The 26,810-nt window shown below is 37.0% G+C and overlaps 1 protein-coding gene across 6 annotated transcripts in view; it reads right to left on the bottom strand.

Moving 5' to 3' along the window:
- Positions 1–26,810, bottom strand: part of METTL6 (methyltransferase 6, tRNA N3-cytidine) — a 120,130-nt gene that overhangs the window by 92,086 nt on the left and 1,234 nt on the right. For 2 of the 6 annotated variants that reach the window (XM_087915847.1, XM_087915848.1), the window contains exons 2-6: positions 26,153–26,518; positions 24,980–25,111; positions 20,232–20,402; positions 19,710–19,851; positions 13,915–18,416 (exon numbers count right to left, since the gene is read on the bottom strand). In XM_087915847.1, the coding sequence (XP_087771973.1) occupies positions 18,274–18,416; positions 19,710–19,851; positions 20,232–20,402; positions 24,980–25,111; positions 26,153–26,440 (876 nt within the window). In that variant the 5' untranslated portion in view covers positions 26,441–26,518 and the 3' untranslated portion in view covers positions 13,915–18,273. Of the gene's footprint in view, positions 1–12,051; positions 12,320–13,914; positions 19,174–19,709; positions 19,852–20,231; positions 20,403–24,979; positions 25,112–26,152; positions 26,519–26,810 lie in introns of those variants that run through there. The other 4 variants (XM_087915850.1, XM_087915852.1, XM_087915851.1 and 1 more) reach the window with 4 other exon arrangements.

Below are 26,810 nucleotides of genomic sequence, written 5' to 3'. Positions count from 1 at the left end.
AAATATCTTCCCAGAAGGGAAGATTGCCCCTCCAATTGATGCAGCAGTAGTAGAAGGGAGGTTGGTTGGGATCGGGCCCAATTAAGGCAGAGACCACGAGGGCAGCTATTGTAAAACTTTTTGATAGTTTATGGCTTCCTAATAAATCTTCTGAAGACTTGTGCAGCATCAGGAGTTTTTCCAAGCTGTGAGGCCCACTCAGGAAAAGCTCCATAAGAGAGGCTGTTGTGATGTTAATTAGCCTCTAGCAAGCCTGAGGGAGGTTCCGTGGCGTTTTGGCCCATTGCACTTACTGTCTGTGGCTGTCAGTACCTTGCGCAGAGGCAGCTGCAACTGGAGGAGAGCGGATCCACTAGAGGAGGATCTACCAGAGCCCTGAGAGCTTCTCTTGATCTTGATGATTCTTTTTTCTTTTTTCAATGATTTTGTTTTGAGGAATGCTAATTAACTCAGAGTCCAGAGACAATAGCTCATATGTCCAAGAGCTGAGTCAAAAAGCTGGGGCTCTCAGCAGAGAGGTGAACTTTTTATAGTGGCAGACTCAGCTCACGTCATAAGAGGCGCTTGAGTTATACCCAATGCTGGACTCTCAGAGCAGCGTGATAGAGAATACTGAATGCGAAATGAGTAGATTGACAATGGCGATTAGAGAACAAGAAGAAAAGACTATTTATTTGGAATTTATTTGGAATTTATATTATGAATGGCTGGATAGAAAATTAAAGAATTTAAATTATATAAGTATAGTATAAAATATTGTTATTGATAAATGGATGAGTTAGAGTAAGAAAATGAATTTGAAATATATTATTGAAAGTCAATAATTATAAAGCTAAGGATAATAGAATAAGTGATATATGGGATATAAAATACCCAGATTAGAATGATTATAAACATTTTCAAGTTAAATATGTATGATAACATTATTTTATGCATGAAGAAATATATACCCAACTGACACACTGTGGAACAGAAAGGTTTTATATTTTTGTTGTTGTTGTTGTTATTAAAAAAAAACCCAATTACTTCTGAACTTGAGGATGCATAAACTATGAAGTAATAGTGTCTGGCTGGACAGGGTGACTATATTCCCATAGCGTGCTAAATCATGCTTTCTTAATAGTTTATGTCACACATAATTGCCTTACTTAATATAACTCTAGTAAATCAAAGTACAGTTTATAAAACACCCTGTATGAGATCACATAAACCAATTAATAGATTGGAAGAAATTATTCTTAATTAAGGTTTCCTGGACTGTGAACATTCTTCCTTTTAGATCATCTAGATTCTATATGCTAAATATAGTACACAACAGGTTCCTTCCCTGGTGAGTAGAAAGGTGCAGAAAGACTATGTTTATGTGCTACATATCATATACAACCTGTTTGATTACAAACTACTTTTTATGGAATGACAATTGTTATTGAATATGTCCTACTATTTTTCTACTATTTTTCTTGTAGCTTTTTGATATGGTCTGATAATTAAATAATAAAATGTATTATATTGTATTGTAGTACACAACAGAAATAGGACCTTGTAGGTCATCTCAGTCCAATCGGGCTTGCTCATGCAGAAGACCCTATGCCATTTCTGGATAAGTGGCTGTCCAATCTCTTCTTAAAGTCTTCATTACATCACATGTTCATGTGTGCGTGCCAGTAGAGTCAAGATAGGCATTTTCTGAATTTTTGTCATTCTGTGTCCAAAGGTTTGCCATCACTGGCGTGGTAATGGTCAATGGAGTGCACAAAATGGTGTTCAAATATATGTAAAATGAATCTCCTCCCTCCTCCAAAATATAAAAATGTCAGGAAAATATGACATGCCAAACCCCTGGTCAACAGCTGGAAGCAGAATGTACTGCATTCTTTAGAATAAGCAACACATATGTTCTTCATGCTTTTTCTTGTTCTTTCCTGATCATGAGGAAGCACCAACCCCTTTTTTGGTTTAATCAAAGATCTGGGTTATTTTAAAAGACTACTAGATGAATATTTAAAACAATTCTAGTGGATTATTCCAAAATCATCTAGATAAGGACCCTGAAGATTCAAGTGTCTGCAGCTCCAAACAGCCAGTAGGAGCTGGGGCAACCCAATCTCCAACTCAACATTGCCATTGGAACACTTCAGAGTTGTATGATTTGTATGGGGGTGAAGGGGAGAAACTAGTTTTAAAACTAGTAATGATGTATAGGAATGATCTTGGATGAAGGTGGATGAGCTACAATCTAGACCCGTGGTCAGAAACCGGTGGGCTGTAGCCCACTGGTGGTCTCTGTGAGAAAATTTTGGTGGTCCGCAGAGAAATGTCACCCCAGAGCACCCCCAAAGCAATTAATCCAGGCTGTGCAGGAATACAAGGCTGCACCGCCCACATGGACCACGGGAACACAAGGCTTGCATCAGAATAACAGACGTAGTGAGGGGAGGTGGGGAAAGGGTGGAGGGCAGGAACTTGCCTGGCCACTGGGCTGCTTCTTGCTTCTTCTGCTTTTGGCTGCACGCAAGGAAAGCAGCAAAAATCTTTCTCTCCCCCAAACTCCACCAGAAATGAGTCTTTGAGACCCTGCAAGGCAACCCGCTCCAAGAGACTGCGCCAGCAAAGACTCATTTCTGGTGGAGTTTGGGAGGAGAAAGAAATACTTCTGCTGCTTCTGCTGCTTTCCTTGCATGAAGCCAAAAGTCTCTCTCTCTCACCCCCCGTGAAAACGGAGCTGGAACAGATATCCTGTGATCCCAAATAAAGAACTATTGATCATAAGGGAAATGGGGTGGGAATTTTCCTGCAGACTTTTTGGGATTTGGGAAAATCCCCATAAGTCTGCAGGAAAATCCAGTTTTCCTACCGATTACAGAATACCCTCCCCCCCCTGAGAGAATAGAGCTGAAAAACAGGTTAGGAATGAGGCTGCTTTGGAGGGGGTGGGGTGTGTGAGTGACCTTTGTGTTTGTGTGTGTGTGTGAGAGAGAAGAGAGAGAGAATGAGAATCACCACCAGCCCTCTGAGGTTAGATCAGATCCCTCCCTCTCCCGAGAATGGAGCTGAAAAGGTTAGGAATGCTTGGCTGCCTTGAAGGGGATGTGGATGTGTGAGGGACCTATGTGTGTGTGAGAGAGAGGGGGGGGGAGAGAGAGAATCACCACCAGCCCTCCAAGGTTAGATCAGATCTCTCTCTCTCTCTTTCTCTCCACTGTCAGTCAAAATTCAAATTAGTGGTCTGCAGGATTTTAAATTATGAGTTTGGTGGTCTCTCAGGCCCAAAAGGTTGGTGACCCCTGATCTAGACTAAAGTCAGAAAGGAGCAGCTGTGTCTTGAGAAGGAATGGGGACGTAGCAAACTCCTCAGAAGGAATCTTCCTAATTCCTTGCACTGCAAAAAAGATGAGGGAGAGATATACTTTCAGAGTTGCAACGTTCAATAAATAAATAAATAAATAAAACCGTGCAATAAAGACAGAGCTAACACTTCTGAGTGTGTTTCTTGTCTGGAATAATTGGCAAGATTGAAAAAATTGGAACAGCTAAAGCTGAATGTAAGATGACTCTATGATGACCTGTGGCTGATGCATAGGTAACATTGTGAAGATATATTCTGTAAAATAGTAAACAAAACAAGATGTGAAACTAAGTTGTGGATCTCAAATCTATTGTGTTCAGTTGCAAAAGTAATGCTATAAAGTTATTTTGTGTTTATTCATCCAGAAGTGATCATGCTGGATGGCAATTGACCTTGATTGATCTTGAAAAGTTAAGAAGGATCAAATAATGATATAATAAATATGGTATATGACAAGATGCATTAAGACCACTGGATATGATGTGATAGATGCATTGATATGCTAGAAGAACATTGAAAATTATTATAGAATAAGACTGGAAAAAGAAAAGATGGGAGAGACAAACCAATATCAAATACTTGCTAAGAAACCTTTGTGTACGTGTACATGAAGTCTCCAGGATATGAGATTTCACCTTTAACCTCACCAATATCAGTGGAGCTTATTTCTAAGGAGTGTGCATAAAGCCTGCATAATTTAAGATAATTACCTCTCCTAGAGTAAGATATCACTAAACCCTTTACGACTGAAATAGTTATGGCTGTTCCTAACCTATCATGCAATTGCATTGTTTTATAGGTAGAAAGAAGAGAGAGGTGACAATAGAAATGCCAAAATGTTTTAAGAAAAAGATCTGGCAATATTATTTCAAGAGAATATATAATTGAGCAATTATCTCAAAGTTAAACAGCTTTAGATAAGTGCTCTCTCTCTCTCTCTCTCTCTGTGTGTGAGTGAGTGAGTGAGTGACAGAGACATACAGAAAGAGACAAGAGAGAGAAATTTCTGTTAGCTCTTAATGGGCTTTTGCTGATTAGGATTGAATAATGAACCCTTACTATTTAGATAAATAATATTAGATATTTATATTTCTTTAATAGATAAAATATGAGATATAGAATTTTGCTCTTTTTTTGCCATGGTCACCAAGTGAATCACACAGTCATTAAGCAGATCCATTAACTTTGCTTATTGGAAACCCTCTGGGAAGATCACAAAAAGTGATCACATGATCTGGGAACAGACACTGAAATATTATATATACATGCCAATTACAAAGCAAATTTTGATCAGTGATCATTTTTCCTGATAGCAAACTGAAATCTGCCTTCCTGAAATTTTAATCTAGTATTTTAATCTATTTAATCTATTATTTTAATCTAGCCTATGATAGACAACAGAATTTGATCCTCTTGTGTTAACTTTTCAGATTTTTGAAAAACACTACCATATCCCATTAGTATTCCCATGGCTGAATGTTCTGTTTGTGGAGTGTCTTTAGGGGAGGGATCAAAAAAGTCAACATTAGACTGTAATCAAAGCCCTACCCTTTTCTACATGTGTGTACATATGATAAGCATATTAAAAAGGAAAAAGGCTTCAGTTGTGCCCACTATAATTTTATTCAGCCAGTGGTAAATGATCCTGTCCAGTTCCTTCCATCTATTTATAAGATTTAGTTTCTTATGCTATAATCTTTCTCTGTATCTTTTCTAAAGTTGTTCCAGGTTTTCTGACTTCTTCCTAAAATATAGTACCTATAACTAGATACAATATTTAAGCTAGCGTCTCAAATATTGTTGAAGTGCAGAATAAAGTAGAAAACCCTACAATATGTAATACTATGCCATCTTAATGAACTGAATAGGATTTATTCCCAAATATAATTATATAAAAACAATTTTATAAGAGTAACAACTGTCCATGAAATTTCATTTATAGGTTACTGACAATACAAGGCTGCTTGATCCAACAAATTGTTTTACATATAAAAGTTCATAAACATTCCCATAAGCAATCACATATAGCAGTTCTCTTAGAGAACATTGTTTCTTAATTACTAAAAGATTTCTGAGAAGCCAATATAACATAATACCAAAAAATAATGTGCAATTATTTTTTATTGTTTATCTTCAGTATAGCCCTATTTATTTATTTTTGTGCTGGTATTTCAATATTATGGGCTTCTGGAGAGAAATGATATTTGTTAGGAATTGATAGACATCTAACAGTTGGGTTGGAAATATATAAACCAGGATAGACATTTAATACTGTCTTTTTAAGGGAATGTTAAAATTGTAATTGGGTGTGGTTCCTCAAGTGGCCTAAGATGGAGCCAGAAACCTAGTTTCCTATATGTTCTGTTGTTGTTAGTTGCTAGTTGCTAGATGTTCTGATGGTCGCTGTTTTTGGTTCCTGCATTTTTCCTATTGACTTTTGCTGATCGTCGTTCTTCTTGGAATGCTATAAGTCTGTTACTGAACTGTGTATGATACTAGACTTCGTTATTTGGACTATCCCTGGACTGAAATACTGACTGCTTTAATCGTGTATGACTGTTGGACTTTGCTTAACCGTTTACTGGAAGTAAAACCTACATTTTACTATTCAGTGTATCTGTGTGCTGGTCGTGTGTTATTCAACATCACTCTCACTACGTCTCCTTGTGTGCACTCATTCTCCTAATGGAGAATTACCTCAACAATATTTCTTCATAATATTTAAAAAATAAACATAGAGAAATCAGTCTCACACGCAGGGGATGACCACAATTGAGACCACAATTTTAATTGTTAAGCAAAGTGGTCACTATGTGAAACCACAACTGTACTTACTTACTTCAGCTTTTCTTTTCTTTACAGATCTGCAGAAGTTCTAAATGCAAGGATTGGTCATAAAGTTATTTTTTCACCAGCACTATAGGTATGAACAATTGCTAAGCAAGACAGTCACAAAGCAAGTCTGTTTATATTTTTCTCTATGTAATTACATGTAAGATTGAGACTGCAATCTTTGCATTAAATTACATATTATTTTATATTGTGCCTTTTCATATTGGTTGCATTTTTGTTTTGTTTCTCTCTCTCTCTCTCTCTCTCTCTCTCCATTCCTTTCTTCATTAGCAGCAAGAATGGAAAACACTATATGAACACACAATTTTGTCATGATTAATTGAGCCTAAATATTACAGCTTTGAGAAGAGTTAACTTCTAATATATGTAAGTCTGAAGGCTTGGATATCATGCTCTACCATTCGGAGCCAAAAACCTTGGCCAGAAAAAAATATCTTGGAAAATAGCTGTTGAGGGGTGATATGAATAACTTGTTTCCCAGAACTACTGCTCCTAGTTCTCACACAAACTGAATCAAAATAGCAAGTTATCCTGTTGAGAAATTGCCTCCAATAGTTTTAAGGAATCTGCTATTTGTTTGAGATCTGATTCTGGGCTACAAAATCATCAACAAACTGGGCACCTTCCTAACTAGACATTGTGCAAAATAGTACAAATCCAGGTCACATTTTCCATACTGGGAAGGAAAATGTCAGTTCATAATTACTTAGGAGGAGGAGAACATACACCTTCATCTTCCATATCTAGAGATCTTTTGGAAGCTACTGACTATTGCTCAGGTTTTGTTTTCAATTGTTCCTTTTTATGATCTCTTCCAGGAACTTCCAATTCTTTTCCAGGCCCGTCTGGTTTCTCTAACCAGCTACATTTCAACATATGCTCCAGGACAAACAAAATACCCACACAGTATCTTCAAAGGCAGAGCTGACTTATTGTTTTATTGGAGTACAGATACTCCTAAAATTACATCTAAATTGGCATATACTGTACATGTTTATGTTTACATTTCTTTGCATTCAGAAGACCAAAATTGGCTATAATGGTGAATGGCCATTTGAACTACAAACCAAAATACAAACACAGGCCTGTGTGCACTTGCATACAGGTTTCATGAGTTTATAAATTACACAGGTAATCTTTGAGTTATGACAATTGTGCCCAAAATTTCTGCTGCTAACCGAGACATTTGTTGAGTGCATTTTGCCCCATTTTATGACTTTTCTTGCCACTGTGGTTAAATGAATCACTGCAGTTGTTAAGTAATAATATGGTTGCTAAGTCAATCTAGCCTCCCTGTTGATTTTGTTTGTCAGAAGTTCGCCACATGATTACATGATTCTTGGACACTGCAATATGAACCAGTTGCCGCACATATGAATTTGATCACATTACAATGGAAGTGCTACAAGAGTTGTAAATGTAAAAAATTGTCATAAGTCACTTTTTTCAGTACCACTGTATCTAAATGGTTACTAAATGAACAGTTATAAGTGGAGGATTATCTGTAGTTCTAGATGAAGAAGCTGGTGTTAGGAACAAAATAGAATATTTCTTTTTCCAGCGAACAGTTTTAATCAGATCTTATTATCTAGGGTTTCTTGAGGTATGAACATATAAATAAGTTAAGCAAGACAGAGTGGGAGGAAATTGAGTAGAGAATCTGAGTAGAATAGATTCTGGGAGAACTATTGAGATGGTCTAATTTTTCCCCCACCCACTTACCATCTGCTTCCTCATTCATTGCCAGTGTTTTCTGGGACTTTGTTAACAGTTTGGGTGGTTTCCTATACTTCTGACAATTTGCATAACCCATATTTTCTTTCTGAACTTGCTCAACAAATACTTTCTTGTCTCCATGGTCTCTGATGACATCTATCATGTCTTATGAGGTTTTTCTGTCACTCAGTCATTTTAGAGTTCTGCTCAGCTTTATCTGAACAGTCTGTGCTATTCCTTTTTGTTTCATCTTTGACTTTGAGATCTTCAGCTCTCAGCTATAAATACTTGTGATTAGTTAAATCTTAAAGCCAGTTTGGTATAGTGGTTAAAGAACTGAACTAGAAACTAGGAAACTAGTGGTTCTAGTCCCTTAGACACAAAGTCAGACTTTGGTCTAGTCACTTTTTCTTGACCATAAGGTGGAAGCAATGACAAATCACTTCTGAAATCTTGCCTGGAAAATTGAACAGATTTGTCCAGGCAGTCACCAGGAGTCAATATTGATTCAAAAGCACTATATCTGTGAAGGCAAATCTATGGCACGTGTGCCACAGGTAGCACGCAGAGGTTTGCACCAGATTGGGCAAACCAGTAGCAAGAATTTGGCGTTGGTCACTGAACTGGTAGTAAGTTCTAGCTGGCCACGCCCCCCACCTGGTCGGCCCGATGCTCACTCACCCCACCCACCCACCTGACATTCCCCTAAGATATTTCTTTTTTTCCCCTGCCAATAATCAGCTGTAGATAAGATCAGTTATGCCAGAATTCCCCTTGCTGAGGCCCAGGAAGGCCAAAAATGGAGGGAGGAGCTCAGCCTCCCCTCCATTTTTTGCCTTCCAGAGCCTCAGAGGAGCCTTAGGGGAGCAACCCCCCCCCCCCCGAGGCTCTTCTGAGGCTAGGAAGCTCCCAAAATGGAGCTTGGACGGGTGCTGCATACCCCTCCCATGCTCTGTTCCTTTTCTTCCTGAGCCCCAGAAGAGCCTTAGGGGAGCAAAAATGCCCCCTCAGAGGCTTCTCTGTGGCTAAGTATCTCCCAAAATGGGTGGGGGCTGCAAAAGCCACACCCACCAAGCCACACACACAGAACCAGTAGTAAAAGTTTTTGAATCCCACCACGAATGCAGAGCCATTTGTGCGGGCATGCAAGCCCCAGGCAAACTTACCTCACTCCGCATGCTTGCACCTCACAGCTGATTTTCGGCCCATTTGAGGCCTTTTTCAGCCTCCCAGAGGCTTGAGGAAAGCCTCTGCAACCTTTTCAGAGCGAAAAATAAGCTTGTTTTGTCACTTCCTGTATTTCTGGAAATACCGGAAGTGACGAAACTGGCCCATTTTTCGGTCTGCAAAGGCTGCAGAGGCTTCCCTCAAGCCTCTGGGAGGCTAAAAAAAAAGCCTCAAACGGGCCAAAAAATCAGCTGGGAGGTGCAGTGCAGGTAAGGAGGTGGGGTGGGGGAATTGTGCATGCATGCCCAGGGGGCATGTGCGCATTGCCTTCTGGATGCTGGCACATGAGCGTGCGCACAATTTTTGGCACAGGAGCCCAAAAAGGTTAGCCACCACTGCACTATATGTATGTATGCAACCCAAAGTAATTCTTGAATGAAACATCAGGCCAAAGGTTATAAGACATAGCAAAGAATTAGGAATATTCTCTTGCCAGTTAATAAATTAGAGCATGATCTCGAAATATGTAATATTGTAACCCCCAAAATTGGTCAAATGAATTTAGTTTCATTTATTACTTCATGAATGAAAATTATATAATCATATAATAAATCATATAATAAATAAAACAGCTGTATTGATTTTGACAAATGCCTGGGAACCCCAGTCATGATTTGTCAACTGCAAGTCGGATCATATAACTAAGAAGAAAACAATTGCAACCAGTCTTGAACAATTATTTGGGGATTTGTTCTATTAATCTATTTTTATGATCCTGAAAACTGAAGTTACATTGTCCTTCTGCTGGTTTACAATAGGATATACAATGTCATTAATTTTGATTTGGGAATATGGGCAATCTTTGTTTTCCTTTCTTTAGGAAATATCTGTTGGGAAACCTAGGGGCATCCAAAAAGTTAGGATGGAAGCTCCATGTTATCAAAGCCCAACTTTTTTGTGTGAATCACTGAAATAATCCAGAGGTAAAAATATAGCAACATTAGGCTCACGTGAGCCAACTAAGCCTTGTACAACAAAGCATTTCATGCCAAAGCATCATCACAACTCTCCTTCTCAAGGCAGTAATGCCATGTTCTTCAACAAGGTGTTTTGTATGACCCAGTATTTTTCACGAAGCTGTTTCAATCTTCTGCATAGTGAAGTTGTTGGACACCACATAAGAGTGACACAAGTGAAGCAACACCACACTTCATTTCCTTTTGTTGTTTAGAAGGAAAGCAGCATTGCTTCATGAAGTATCTTTTGTACAAAGCTTTTGGACCCTTGCATAAGCCATATTCCTTTTCTCCCTAATATCATTTTCTCCCAGGAGAGGCATGCTAGTCCTTGCAGAATCTCTGATATAGAAATTTTGAACTTAGGCTACAGACCACAAGTTGCCCACTGCTGCAGTTTGAGCTTCCACTGTGTTTCCTAACTAAAGCAGTTGCTCACATTCTGAGGCACAAAATAGGAAAAACTTTAATAAGTACCACAGTTGCCTGATCACTTCTAATGTTATGTGAACCTAGCCATTGAGATATGACTTAATTTTGGGTTATGAAATCACAAACGGAACTGCTTTATAAGCTACAGTGGCTATGACAGAATTAAACCATATAATCTCTTAGAATCTTATGTGAATCAAAAGACTGTGTAAACTGTAATCTGAATATTTGTTTTGATAGCATATCAAACAGTGTCAGGGTTATGGTAACCATCTCTGAAAGTTTAGCATATAAAGAATTATTGTGGATGAATCATCAAATCACAAATTAGCAGAATGTGATTCCAAATCATTTCCTCAAGCACAAATCAAAGAGATTCCCAGGGTTGAAAAGGAAAAGAAATATGAATATTTTCTGTCTCTCTTACATAACAGAGAAATCTCAAAGTGAATATACTAACTTCATAACCATGTTACAGAAAAGGGAACTGACTTGTGGTTATTTGATCAACCCACAGTATCTGAGATACAAATGGATATATAGTACAGGTGTATTTTTATATAGTATGTTCAAACGAATTTCAAAGAATGTCAATTCCTGGGGGAAATCCACATTTAAAACAGCCATGTTTCCTCCGAGCTATTTTTGCATTTTCTCAGTTTCTATATCTTCTCAATTTGGTTTCCTTCCTGAAAGTGCTTTTAAAATGTAGCCTTCCTTGTTTATGAAACTGACATATTTATGGATACTATTCCCATCAGTTCCAAAGTTAGGACATGATTAAGTACCTTGAAGAACACCTTACTAGTATTTCTACTGGTTACCATCACAATCACAAAAAGCTGTCACTTATATAGGGTAATTACATATTGAAGTTTTTTTGTCTTACCAATGCAGTGAACCTATTTCATCATTTAATATATTTTTTAAAAATATTGGCTTAATTCATACATTACACTAAGCAATAATATACAATAGTTGTATTGTACAATAGTTTGTACAATAGTTGTACAATAGTTTAACTTGTTGCACTAATCAAGTCACTGTATGCTGTAAACTGGTAAAATAAAGCATAGTTTAGTAATACTACTACCAACTGTGTTTGCCTGATGTGCTGCATTATAAATTTTACTGTACTGCACAAAATTGTCCATAACATGGATATCATGAAGTAAATAACGTAAGGTATAGCATAAAGATTAAAACCATAAAAGATGATAGTATATTAAATAGTTGACCCACAAAGTGAAACTGAACTCTCCTTTACAATAGATACACATATGGAAGGCAAACTGAAATTCTTCAGTTTCAGAAGTTCAGCTCTCCATGTTTTCAGGTAGAAATTTGCCTGATCCTAGGTGGAAAATGATTAGACTGAATATATATGAATATGAATATGAATATGAATATATATATATATATATATATATATATATATATATATATATATATATATATATATATATATATATATATATATATATATATATGAAATACATTCTCAGTGACTGAGATATACTTCGTGCTATAGGACATAGGAGTGGAAGATGATATTTTGTGTCCCAAAGACTTTCATGAGCAAAACAAATGTATAATAATAACTCTATAGGATATATGCACAGGCATGATGTAAAAATAGAAAATAGGACACTCTAGATCCTGATGGTGAACTTATGGCACATGTGCCAGAGGTAGCACATACAGCCCTCTCTGTGGGTATGCGCACTGTTGCCAGCTGCTCTTCTGGTTTCTGGCACTGGCCAGCTGGCCTTTGCGGGTGCCAGAGCACCTGAAAAACACCAAAAAAATAGACTGTTTTCTGGGACATTTTCCAGCCGTTTTCTGGGCCAAAAACCAGCCTGAAAACAACCTAGAAAATGCCCCCCAAATGCCCCGGAAATGGCCTGAAAATGTCCCCCCAAATAGGCCATTTTCCAGGCTGATTTCAGGCCAAAAACAGCCTGCAAAACAGCCTAAAATGGCCCAGAAAATGGCCAAAAAACAGGCATGTGCACACTGGCCAGCTGGTCTTCAGGTTTCCAGTGCTCTGGCATGCACAGATGCAGATGTATGCGTGCATGTTCCAGTTTGGGCACTCGGTGCCGAAAAGGTTCACCATCACTGCTCTAGATCAGTGGTCGCCAACCGGTGGGCTGCAGACCCCCAGAAAATTTTGGTGGTCTGCAGAGAAATGTCACCCCCAGAGCACCCCCCAAAACAATTAATCCAGGCTACGTGGGAACACAAGGCTGCGCTGCCCACATGGCTCACAGGAACCCTCCCTGCCCACTCACTCCTTACCTGGCAAACTTGCCTGCTAAGTTGTTATTTTTCCTCTCCCCCCCCCCGACTTTCAGCTATTCTGCTGTGCCAGGAGATTTAGATTAGCTAGAAAGCAGGAAATTGTTGGATAGCCAATGGCAGAAAGATAGATCTCTGAATCTGTGATTCTGTGAGCAACTCAATCTGCCTGTCTGCTTTGCCTGATTTTGGGTAAAAGTTGCTCTTTTTTAATAAAAAATTCAATATTTACATAAATATTTATATTTACACACAAGCCATGCCCAGCCAGTCACATGACCACCAAGCCACATTCACAAATTAGGCCACACCCCAGAACTGGTTGTTAAGAAATTTGAATCCCACCTGTCTCTGTGTGTGTGTGTGAGAGAGAGGGGGGGGGAGAGAAAGAGAGAGAGGGAGAGAGAAAGAGAAAGAGAGAGGTTACATTAGATCTTGATCTCTCTTCCACCAATGTCAGCAAGTCACGGTCAGTCAAAATTCATATTAGTGGTCCCCGGGATTTAAAATTGTGAGTTCGGTGGTCCCTGAAGTCCAAAAGATTGGCGACCCCTGCTCTAGATCATGCTGAAAAAGTACTGCTGCGAAAGTATGAAGAAAAACAATAAAGATGTTCTACAGAGTAAAGACATTGGTATATGTACTAGATCCCCACAAAAGCCTGATGAGGGGTCTGGATTAAACATTTTCTAAAACAAATAGTCACTATGAATGCTTTCAGGAAACATGTGAGCACTGTGAAGGTACTAAAACAATTATGCAACATTTTAACTAATTAGAATTCCCAACTTCATAATGAATACTTTTCTTAGTAACACAGTGATCCTCAATGTGTAATTTTATAATTACTATGTTACAGAGATTTGTATCGTGCCTTGGCAAAGAGATAATAAATAGATATTAGCAGAAGTTATGTTCCTTTATAGAAGAGAGGACACTTTTTTGATATCAAAGTTAAGAAAACAGTGGGAAGTTCCAATTCCCAAAGTAGTACTACTAAAACTTTGGGTCCTGGATCACAGAGTAAGGAGCACCGTGTAAGGATCCATTCCTAATGGTAGAATGGGAAAAAACAAACTAATACTTAGTCAGTGCACTTTATTTTGGATCTTCTGAATGATGAAATACAGCTCCTAGATCACTATTGTGATCTAATTAAGTGACCTCTTAACAGCAAAAATGGGATTTTTTCCTCCACTTGTTACCATGTAATTTTAGTCTGCCACTCTTAACGTTATATAACAATAAAGAAGTTTAGGAGCCACTGAGCCAGTTGTACATTTGCAGGCCCTGCCTTTCAGACAGAAGAATCAACAATAAATTTTTTATAACTTTAGTAACAAATAATAAGATATGTGAATGAAAGTAAACTGAATACATAACAAAACAAAAAATGATCGATGTAACAGAAATGTAGAAAGATTGGTTATGTCACAATTTTGCACAGAGATTCCCTGCATGGACTGGTGATATCACAGGAGCCCAGTTAAAGTGAGACTATCTCTGAAATTGTTTTGAAAACAGTTACTAAATAATCATCCCAACAACATATAGTACAAATACATTCCACCCTAGAGTACCACACTGTCTTCTTCGGTGCTATAAAAAACTATACTGTAGCATGAATGAAATTGAATATAACCCTGATCAAAAAGAAAAGCATGAACTAATTAGCTATGAACTATACGATATCCAAATTATGCTCTTTTTACCAATCAACTTTTGAATAATTCAAGAATTGATTGAAATATTCAAATATTAAATTTAGTACCAGGTCAATATATCATTCTAGGCATTATTTGGTTTTAAACATGGTTTCTTAATTAAGTTACAATGGCAGTGTCCATTCACTAAGTCATGGTTTCCTTAACCTGAGTAAAATGGCTGACTGGGATGACAACCCATTAAGCTTTAAACCAGAGTTTTCAAAATACACTCACTAGATTTGTAAAGCTTTCTTCATACAAGTTTTTATCCCAACAATAAATAAAGAGAAGGTACCTACCCCATTTTTCTAATCTCTTGTGACTTATAAGTTTCATAAAATGATAATGGGGAATATAACTCAAGAAGAATAAAATATTAGCTTTTCAGCCCACTACCATGACCTGGCTGAAATTTGGCTTTCCTGCTAAGTGATTTTAAACCTGAATGAACATTGTGATTTCATAAAATTATGTGAAAGGGAAAGCATAGCCTAGAGTGAACAGAACCACCTTTTCCCCTTACTCTTTTTCTGCCAGCCTTCTTTTTTTAACGTCTATTTCTCCCGCCCTCCCTCTCACTTCGTGCCTAATGGGCTGCCAGCACAAGAGACAGATTGTTTTGATCCAAGACATAACGATTATTAGAATGATTTTGCAATTTGATCAAGGGCCACATGGCCCAGATTTCCCATCTATTTGGGCGAAGGAGATCAGGAGATTCCTATCACAGACCTCTCGACTCATGTCTAATCCAACATTTTTGTTATTTAATGCTATAAAGACTAAGCCAATTGCAGTTTGGTCAATTAATCATAGTTAAGCAAATATTTAGTGTAATAAGAGAGCCCAGCTTTTGCAACATTTAAAAAATAATAAGTTGCCTAACTTGGGACATAATTTTGGCTCATTACACTCTGGATGCAAGAAGTTGTAACACCAACATTAATGAAATATTTCAAACACACCCTGCTTGCTTCCTATTACCTATTGCCAGAAAACTGAAGACACTGAAGCCTGTTCTTAATTAGAACAGAAGTAACCATCATTTTTGCTCATCCTCCTTTAACAACTTTCTCCATTTCAAGTGGAAAGAAAACCCTGAAATATACACAAATTTAGTTTAGTCTAATAAGTTGAACCATACCAATATCAATGACAATACCCCTCATTTGGGTTTGTGTCTTAGTGCATTGAGTTATTTCAGCCAGTATGATCTATGTTTGAATGTGTTTTTGAATATTGACAATGGTTCACTTAAACTGGGTTAATGAATTGTGTGGACATAGCTAGGTCTCCAAATGAGCATGTCAATATAGTCAAATAATGCTAAATAGAAGTTCTAGCTTCATTCCAGCTCTATCAATCAAAATTTGTTTTCCTGTCTGATGGCAGACAACTGCCTTCTGCATTCAAGGAAGCATTTGCTTGTTCCTCTAATTTACAATATTTAGTTTGTTCAGTGGCAATGGAACCAGAAATGCTATCACTGTGATGCAGTCATATAACTGTGTTATATAACAAGAGCAATTCTTATTATAGAGCTATCATTTTTTATATCAAGTTTTTTTTTATTTTATATTACATATACATATCAACGTGTGACACCTGGGTACCATACATTTCAATACAAATAAAATAATATTATTAATCATAGTTATCACATTCATCCAGCTTATATATTTCTAATAGTAATACACATTTATACCAAATTATAATCTTTAATTATTTCATATTGTTTAAACATACATAGTATTATTGCTGTTCAATTTCTAAACCCCTCTCTTATCATTGCACTTAGCTTATTTTATAAAAATAAGCTATCATTTATATAGCTATCATTTTTAAGTGGGGACTATGTGAGAACCTCATATCACTGGAACTTCTGACTTCTTCCCGGTTTCCTCATTGTTGAGTTTGTTTGATTAGAAATTGCAATCATGTAGCTGCACTCATGTGATTCTGACCCTAACTTTTGGGACAGGCACCAAAAAACTAGGATCAAAATCATGTGAAAACAGAAACACTTCAATCATTAGAATTCTCAGAACACATTATAAATTCTCTCGTTCAATACCATCAAAGGTAAGGACTTCAGGAACACATATACAAAAATATTTTGTTCAAAAGTGTATGAGCAAGATGTATGTGTATGAATACCTATCTTTCAAGGGTATCCTAATTTTGGCATCCAATATGCCTATCTAACATTAGCTGAATTCAGACTATCTATCTATCTATCTATCTATCTATCTATCTATCTATCTATCTATCTATCTATCTATCTATCCATCCATCCATCCATCCATCCATCCATCTTCTATTTCCTGCCTTTATTATTTTTACAAATAACTCAAGATACAAACATATTCAATACATCTTCCTCCTGTTTTTCCCTCAACAATAACCTTTAGAGGTGGGTTGGGCTGAGATAGAATGACTGGCCCAAGATCAGGTCACCTAGCTGGCTTTCATTAGGATGAACTACAATTAACAATGAATTAAAAGAACCACCATTAGCTGGGATTGTACAAAATATGAAATCACGATTTAAGATTCATAACCCACAAAAGGGCTCATAATCCACAAACTAAACTACAGGCTTAGTGACATACTATTTCTACAACTATGGCTAGAATGGGTTGACAAAACAAAAACTTTGGGTTTAAAAGTCACACTGAATTATAAACTAACCAACCATACTGGCTAGGTATGCTCATCAAGTTAGACTAAGTAGATATAGTAAGCTAGTACTGGCTCACTGTGTTGTATCAACAAAACTGTCATGTGAACTCAGGCACTGTGTATGCAATATTTTTCAGATTCTAAAATGCCCTGAACAATAAGACACACCAAGCATTTGGGGAGAAAAACAAAGGAAAAAAAACTGCCTCTGCCTCCTTGCAGCAAACAGCAAACAGCCTGGTCAGCTTCAGCATAGCCTGATTTAGCACAAGCAGCTGATTGGCGGTTGGATCTGTTTCCCGGAATACCACCAATCTCCTGTTCCAGGATGCAGGGATCAAAACCACCCATCGGTGCCAGCACCACCCATTGCTGCTGCCACCTATCGCCACCTCCACTTGCCCCATTTTCAGCCTCTGTGCATCCCATTTTCAGCCCATTCCAGGGCACGCAGAACCTGAAAATGGGATGTGCAGAGGCAAAAAATGGGGTGCGTGGAGGTGGCAATAGATGGCAGCAGCAATGGGTGGCGACGATCCCCACAGCCTGGAACAGCTGATCGATGGTATTCTGGGAGGTTGATCCAACTACCAATCAGCTGCTCGTGCTAAATCAGGCTGTGTTGAAGCTGACCAGGCTGTTTCCTGCAAGGAGGCAAATTGCTGGGAGGCAGAGGCTGGTGGGTGGGGGTGAGAGGGTGGGCGGGCTTCAGCAGCATTCGCTCTATAAGGCGCACAAACATTTCCATCACTTTTGGGTGGGAAAAAAGTGTGTCTTATAGTCCGAAAAATACGATATATGAGGCTAGCCACACTTCTGGAATCTGATCCTGAATTACAAATTTGAAAGCTGGTAGTTTAATCCCAAAATTATTGAATTATACTTAAAATAGAAGCAGAATCTTCCACTGTCTTCAGTATTGTATCAATAAAAGAGGACTAACAAGTGCTAGGCTTATTTTGGCCCACGGGCTTGATATAAAACTTGGTTTAAACTGAGTAACATAAGAAAGTAGTCTTGAACTTCAACTATCTAACAACTTTTCACCAAAAATTTATTTCAGAGGCTTTCGAAATTTGCTTTGGAGAAAAACTCTTGGCACACATATATTTTCCTTTTTGTTCAGAGTTTCTCGAAACACATATTCATTGATTATTTCCTCATATCCCACAGACAGGAAAAGTTCTGCCAAAAACTCTAGAAGGAAGAATATTTTTAAGAAACTTGTATTAAACTACAAAGATGAAATTATACAAATACTAAATAGGCAAGTTATTCTCCTCAAAACAAAAAATGAAAAATGATTTTGTTGATTGTTTAAAAAAGACAGGCATCAATGCAGAAAATGATGCAATATCCAAAGTCAGATTTTCCTTCCATTTACCCAAGAAAACTGCTAAATATGGATTGCTCCTTTATGACGCACTTAAGATATATCTTTTAAATAATAATCTAGGTATCATTACCTGTCACTATAGTTTTTTAATAAAGTATTTTTTGAGAAAACCTGGATATTATTTGAGGCAGCAGAACTCAGCTTAAAAGATAGCTCTCACTGAAATTGGGTAATTGTCATATCCTTTTGCAGCTGGTTATAAAATAGAAATATATCTGAATGGGTTATATTTTATTTATTTGTTAAATTTCTGTGCTGCTCATTACCTTTACAAGGTGACTCTGGGTATGTTACAAATTATTATTATATGAGACTGCCTTCACATTTTTATCTTGTATTACCATTTGACAGTCAGAGTCAATAACTTTTTTATTTCTTTGAAAAGAAGTAGGAGTAGGTTGTCCTACTTGGGGCTTCCCTATGCACCTGCCCACCCATAGCGAGTAAGAAGCTGGATTAAACTTTTTAATATAATTTAGTCCAGTGTTTCACAATCTCAGCAGCTTTTAGATATGACGACTTCAGATCCTATTCGTCTGAAAGTTGGAATCAGAATATCTGAAAGTTACAAAGATTGAGAAATGCTGATTTAGTCAGATTCTCATTGCTTTCAAGAATACGAGAAAGTATTATCTTACGAAAGAAATCCTTAAATCTAAATTGCTGAAATTGGGTATAAAAGGAACATTGGAGGACCTAGTTTCTTTAGGTTTATACTTTGTAGTGATTATTATTAAATTTGGACTTACACAAACTTACATTATTAGAAAAGGATTATATACATACCAAAATGAATGTTAACACTTGTTAAATAACTTTTTCTGATGTTGAGGCTGCTGTTTGCAGCTTTTTTTATGTTTAAACATATCTACTTTCTTTTATGTTGAACAAATTATTTTCTTCATCAGTACGTTTGTACTGTAGAAAACCTTTCAATACAAATATCTTGGCTTTATTTATAAATTACTATAAAAATAAATTGTATTTTTGTTTTGACAGATTTTTGTTTTGTAAATTTTTCCTGTTTTTCAGTATTTGTTGCATGTTTCCTATACTGATATATATATTATATAATATCTTAATTAAGATCTCACCATCAGAAAAAAAGTATGACCTGGTTCCATCTTGTCGTACGTAGAAGTTTTCTCCCAGCTTGCAAGCAGATTTAAACCTCAGCATTGCATGATCATGAAGGCCATAATCTCTGAATAGGACATATTTACCTGGTTTTAATACCTGAGAAAAATATGAAACATATTAAGCTGGACTTAATTAACACCCAAAATCATGTAATGATAAAAGCGGAACATTTTATGCCACTTTGGCTTGGTCCTGTTAAACAGACTTCATACAATTTCATTTCATTATGAAAGAGTTTAAAATGATTGACTTTTATTCAAATATCATTCCATATTAATTATTACAGTAGAAAAATAAATTTCACAGTTGTCCTAAAACACATTTCACAGTTTGAATCAGTTGCCATCATTTCCTTGAATCCGAGAATAACCTTAGTTTGCATTTAAGACAATTATCGCGCAGATTCTATATTACAACTTTTCAAAGCAGAAATACATTCTTAGGGCAAAAAACATATTAGAGCCACGCAGACTTGCCTTGTAAATATTGTTCAAAACGAAATGCATCTTTTCAGGATGAATGGCAGAAAGTACAAATATTAACATAACCACATCCACTGACTCTAATGGTACATTTTCCACAAGATCATCTTTGGTCAGGTCACACAGGAATACTTTGCATCTTTTGGCATCATATAGAGGATTTTGCTGTCAAATGAACATAGAAAAATATAGTACAATCTTATTTAAGTTTACATTTTGAAACCTGAAGCTATCACAGTAAATCATACAGAAGAATAAAATGCAGAATGATATAGGTAATCCCTGGGTTCTCTTTGTGAATGTTCAAAGTTACATTATAAGTGTCCCCTAGCACTTGCAAACAAGTCCCCAAACTACAAATTTTGCAGCACCAAGGCAGTTGTTTGCCCTTACAAACAACTGCAGAGGCTCTGCAACATTTGTCCTGATCATTGCTGGGCAAAATGGAGTTTCCGAGGGGTGGACCCACCACTCTGACGCTCCTTTCGGGTCGCTGGACCCTCACCTGGCAAGTTGCAGGCCAAAATGGAGCTTGTGAGGAGCAGATCTGCCCCTCAGAAGCTCTACCTGGCAAGTTGTAGCCAAAATGGAGCTTCTGAGGGGCTTTCTGCCCCTCACAAGCTCCTTTCCCACCCACCCAACCTGTTGCGCTAGGTCACTTACCTTGTGAAGATCGAGCCCTCACCTGGCCTGTTGCATGCCGAAATGGAGCTTCTGTGGGGTAGATCTGCCCCTTGGAAGCTCCATTTCTGCCTGCAATGGACTGGGGGAGGCCTGCGGAGACCCAAACAGAGCATTGGAGGGCCGGATGTCCCCCTGAAAGCTCCATTTCAGCCTGCAACATACCACACAAGGCCTGCGGAAGGCTAAACGGAGGGTTGGGGGGGCAGATTCGCCTTTCAGGAGCTCCATTTCAGCTGGCAGCCTGCCAGGAAAGGCCTACAAAGGCTTGAACGGAACTGCAGAGGGGCACATGCAGCTGAGAGGCTGAGAGGAGATTGCTAGCTAGATCTTCACAAGGTAAGTGAGCCTGTATGGCAGGTTGGGAGTGGAAGCAATTGTGGGGAGCATGAGTTATTTCAGTGGGTCAGGGAGGCCTTGGGTGTCCTTGGGCAGGTGGCCTGTTCTATTAGTAGGCCCCCCCATGGCCTTTCCCACCCTGAAATACCTGTGAACTTAAACAAGCCTCACATTTGATTAGTGAATGCATGGGCAAAAGGAGGGAGTGATCCTGATCAAGGTACAAGATTCACTCTCATGAATCCTCGGGTTACGAATGGAATGGGAAGGCTCCACGACATTCGTACCTCTAGAGAATAGCTTGGCTTGCTAGGGAATTGTGGGAGCTGAAATCTTTATACTTAAAGTTGCCAAGTTTGGAAAATACTGGTTTAGACAGTGGATATTTTGAAGCTATTTATTATCTGATTTTTACAAGTGTGCCCAATATAGGCCCTAATTAAGACCCCACCCACTCCAGGATGCACGGGTAAAAATTCAGCTAGGGTGGGTATGGGGTGTGTGTGGACCTGTCTACTACTTACCTTCAGATAGTTGCAGCCAGGCCTTGCACACCCTGACAACTGCCTTGCCGACCCATTTCTTCTGCACCCGGCAGGCTTTCCTAAAGGCCTCTGCAACCAATAACAAAGTTCCAGATCAATCTGGAGGTTTGTCATTGGCTGCAGAGGCCTTCAGGAAAGCCTTGCTGGCCACAGAAGTAGTTCCTGAAGGCCTCTGACAGTGAAAAGGAGGCCAGAGGCAACATGTGCAAATGACGTGAGTCAGTGGAAGACATCCCCCCCTAAAATAAGACCTAGTGCCTTTTTTGGTTGCAAAAATAATATAAGACAGGGTCTTATTTTGGGGAAAACATGAATATGTATTTCTTCCAACTTTTGGTGTGGAACTTACATTGTATTATGTAATTGTTTTTACTATAATGATTCAGCATCATAAGTGGCCTTACAAAATTTTGAAATAAATAATTTAGATGCTCTGTTCCACAATCTTCTGAGTAATATTTAATTACTGAGCACAAAACTCAAATTCCATGCTAAGATAATTTAATGAACTATCATATCAAATTAAAGAAATTGATAAATAGGTAGTTCAAATGAAAAAGTATTAGTTCCTAAATACTGACTCATTTCCGGTTGCATTTCCTTCGAGAGCGGACTTAAGACCGCAATCGTGCACGGCTTCGATCCATGTTGTACCTGTTAGAGGGCTCCAAATGGGGTTAGAACCACCTTGAAGGGGTGGGGAAAAAGGGGGAGACTGCCTGTCAGGTTGAGGGGAGCCGCATCTCCACTCCTTGACTAGGTAAACTACCCCCGAAGACAGGCTGCAATGGTGGTTAAATATGGCTACCCTGAAGAAGGAGAGCTACCCGGGACAAAGATTGTGCAGGAGTGGTGAAGAAGCGGACAGTGTGGAGACCAGGCAAATTAAGTGCAATATCTGAATACAAGGTACCCCGGATTTAAAACTTTAAAGAGACTTTAAAAAAAGATTGGAAAAGCGGCGACCAGAAGGAGTGGGGAAAAAATTAGGAGATAAGTGAAAGTGCTTTGAACAGTAAAAGAATTAAATTGAAAGAGGAAAATATGTGTGTAAATTGGATTATACTAAATTATACAATTAGCACTAGGCATACTTAAAAGCTGAACTTGAATGTGCCAAAAAGAAAAAATATACAACAATTGGATTTACTGGATTTTTCAAATTTAAAAGCCCTAAAAGGGAAAGGAAAGTGAAAAAGGTAACTTGGAAATAACAGATAGCACCACCTCATGGTAAAGGAAAATTTTCAACGACTTTTTAAAAAGTGCTTGGTTCTATACAGACCGGAACTTGACACAAAGTAAGAGGATCTTTGAAACAATAAGACAGAAACCCTGAAAAGTGAAATTACTATACTATGAAGGAAGAAGAAAGAAGCCTGAATTCTGGGAATACTAGGTGACTTTGAGGAAAATTTAAAACTCAACAGAAGGAACTTAACAATAAAAATATATGAACATTTGACTATTCTGACCCTGGAATCTCAAAATAGGATTTAACAGAAGTGGATGGTTAGAAGCTGGATTAAATTAACTACTAGATAACTGGACTGGATTTAAATACTGAAGAAAGAGGTAAAAGAAAAATTAAAATTAAAAGAGGTGCACAAGAATGGCAGGATACTGTCTGGAAATAAAATCGGATTTAAGAAGTATAAGGGAAATGATATGGAGAAAAGTGGAATTGTGCAGTATTACTGCTAGAAATTGGTGTCGTTGGATAAGAAAGATGGACAAGGAGAACCAGAAGGGGAGGAGTTGGTTAAAGAAGAGGCCAACCTCAATGAATAAATGACACAACAAACATTGAAACAGGAGGAAAAAACATGGAAATTAAAACCTGGAGGTCTGAGGGGACAATTAAAGAGGCAATTGATAGGAAAGTCAAACAAAGAAAAAGGAAACAGCAGAAAGGATAACTACAGGAGAAAGTTCAAAAGAGGGAGGGGATAAAAATAGAGTCAGAAATGGAGGGGAAAAATAAAAAAATAAAGGAAAAAAGGAATAAGGGAAAGGACCAGGAAAGAAGGGGATATAGAAAGCCAAAAATAAAAAATAAAAAGAAGCTATATGGCTAGAAGACCTAGAGATAATGGGTAAATTGAGAATAAAAAACGGGATTCTACAAGCTAAGATATAAAGAGGTATAAGAATATAGATTGTAAAAAATGGAATGATTGGAACTGATGTTTTTATTATTGTCTGATTATTTTCTAAGAATTATTGTTAAATTAACTGGGATACATGTAAAGATGGGATTATTATAAGAATGTCAATTACATTAAATGAAATTAAAAATATAGTTAAAATGAACTATGAGAATTGTACTAAAAAGATAAATAATCAGTTTCTTTATTTAACTGAAAAGATTAATGTATTAGAAAAAATAAATATTTTAGAATAAAGAAAATAATACCATGTGGAATCTAACCTAAATGTATATGTGATATGTAGTATTTAGGTGATAACTAAAAATGATTATATTATGGTAATTTTAATGAGTTAAAGGGGAGTGAATTGAATGATGTACAAGACAAAAAGGTGGCGCACTCAAATGGGTAATTAAGGGGGAAATGTTTGGAATTATTAACACTAAGATGGAATTTATTCAATAATGAAATAAGAATATATGATGAAATTTTTAATATGACAGATAAAAGTATAAAAATACAATGAATATAGATTAAGAAATAAAGAATTTAAAATACTATATAAAGAAGATAAGAGTATAATGAAATAAAAACAGAATAAGATATGAATTAAAAATGGATCAAATAAATGTGAAAAACATAATATTTTTGAAAATATATAGAAAACGGAAAATGTAATGATAAGAAACTGAATATGTGAGATAGATATGTAATTATGGTCATGTTTGTATGGAAATATAAAAACTTGGAATTGCACTGTTCACTAAGATGTTTGTAAAAGTCAAAAATAAAAAACTTTTTTAAAAAAACTAAATACAGACTGACATTGCTATGCATAGACATTAAAAATAGGATTTCAGCTAATAATGATTATCTAATTCTAATTAATTTTAGCAAATCTAAATCAATATGATACCAAGTCTTGATGCCATTTTTGCTTTCTCTTCATTTATTTTTAAAGACATTTATCTTTCAAAATGCATATATTCACTTAACGGAACAAAAAAATGACAAATATTTTACTAACCTTTACATATTCCACTGCTCGGGGAGAGAAGTCACAAGCATAAGCAAACATATTCAAATCTTCTAGAAGTGGAAATAAACAGTTCCCAACACCACAACCTGCTTCCAGAATTGTCAATTTTTGATCTTCAAACTGAAGACATGAGAAAGTAATAATTGTAATTGTCTGATCCTTTCAAAGTGAAATAATTTTTGGACTAATAACATTAGCTATTAGAATCAAATTTATTACAGTGAACCTCCATTCACTGGATCCCACACAACAGATTATCCAATCACCACAAAGATGTATTCCCAAATTAATGACCGAAAATAAAAGGTGATTTTATTATACTCCCATTAAATAGTGGTTTTACTGAAAAGCAAGAAACACTTCATTTAAAAGTAACTAAAACTAACATGTATTGTGATTCAAGTCATACAATTTATTCAAGTGTTGCATCTTGATACATACAACAAACTGAATCTTAGTCAATTAGAAGCATAAGATCAGTCAAAGATAGTGTATTGAAATTAAAAATATAAAACAGAATTCATGATATTTTTGTATTTTATATGAAAATGAGTTAGTTATTACTTAATTATGGAAGTTACTTTATCAAGAAACTGGACAAATTTGCCCAGAATTCATCTAATCATTTTGATGTGTCATTCTGAATAGAGATCAACATTTACAATTTAGCTAATCCTTACTGTTTTTGATAGTGACAAAATGTTAAGAATATAGTCCAGGAACTCCATTTGTTCACTGAATGAATACTTGTTTCAAACAGCACAATACCCTGTCTTTTGGGAATTAGAACCAGATACCTCTAGAAAAATGAATCATCTTCAATCAAATTGGTACCAAGAACTGACTGACATTAATATTAAAATTTCCATCCCCAATTTTATCATGGAACGTGCAAAACAAATATATTGCACCAGCCTAGCATGCATGTTTTATAGCATGCATAAGATCAGTTAGGAGTGTCAAACTGGCGACCTGCGGGCTGGATGCATCATGTGCAGGCCATGCCCACCCAGGCTCCGTGAAGGGAAAAAAACATTGTGAAATGTCACATGTCGATGTGACATGGCAAATTTGTTACCCATGATTTAGAGGTTTCCAATTCAGAGATTTTTCTATAGTAATTCTTTATTGTCCTCTGGTGCTAGAGAATGTGAAACTCACTTTATGGCAGGCTTTTAATTCTTCAAACTCTCTAGTTGTCCAGTGTCTGTCTTTGAAAAAATTGGTGCTGTTCCTTTTGTAGAATAGGTCCCAGTTCTTTTGTGCTTCTTTCTCAAGTTTCTGCTGCTTGAAGTCAGATATTAAGACCTGATTTGGGGCTAATTGTTCAGGACCTAGAATTCTTGTCTTCTGCCCATTTTTTTGGAAAGACCCATCTTCACAAACAATTATTACCTCATCAGTATGAGGAATAGATGAGTGACCTTTTAGAATTTCAGATTTAATCATCTTAATTACTGGACAGCAGATTCAAAGTTGGATTAATCCTTAATTATATAATTGCCCACATCACATATCATACAAGAACTAGATGTAAAAACACAACAAAGAAAAGTTACTATTTTGCAATTTTCTCTGGATACCAAATGATAAAAACATTGACAATACCATCATTTCCCTTACTTTCATCTTCTAAAACAGGAGTGTCAAACTCACAGTCCACTGGCTGGATACGTCACATGCTACCCCTGCCCCTACCCGATTTAGCGAAGGGGAAAAAGTTCCGATATGTCACATGATGCTGAAGTGACGACGTGAGTTTGACACCTCTGCTCTAAAAGCATACTTTAATTAATATATAAAGAGCATGCTCTGCATT

The sequence above is a fragment of the Pseudonaja textilis genome, chromosome Z (assembly GCF_049901715.1).
Source record: "Pseudonaja textilis isolate UNSWEBS1 chromosome Z, rPseTex1.2, whole genome shotgun sequence".
Classification (NCBI taxonomy): Eukaryota; Metazoa; Chordata; class Lepidosauria; order Squamata; family Elapidae; genus Pseudonaja; species Pseudonaja textilis.
This window is presented reverse-complemented; position numbering and strand designations above follow the sequence as displayed.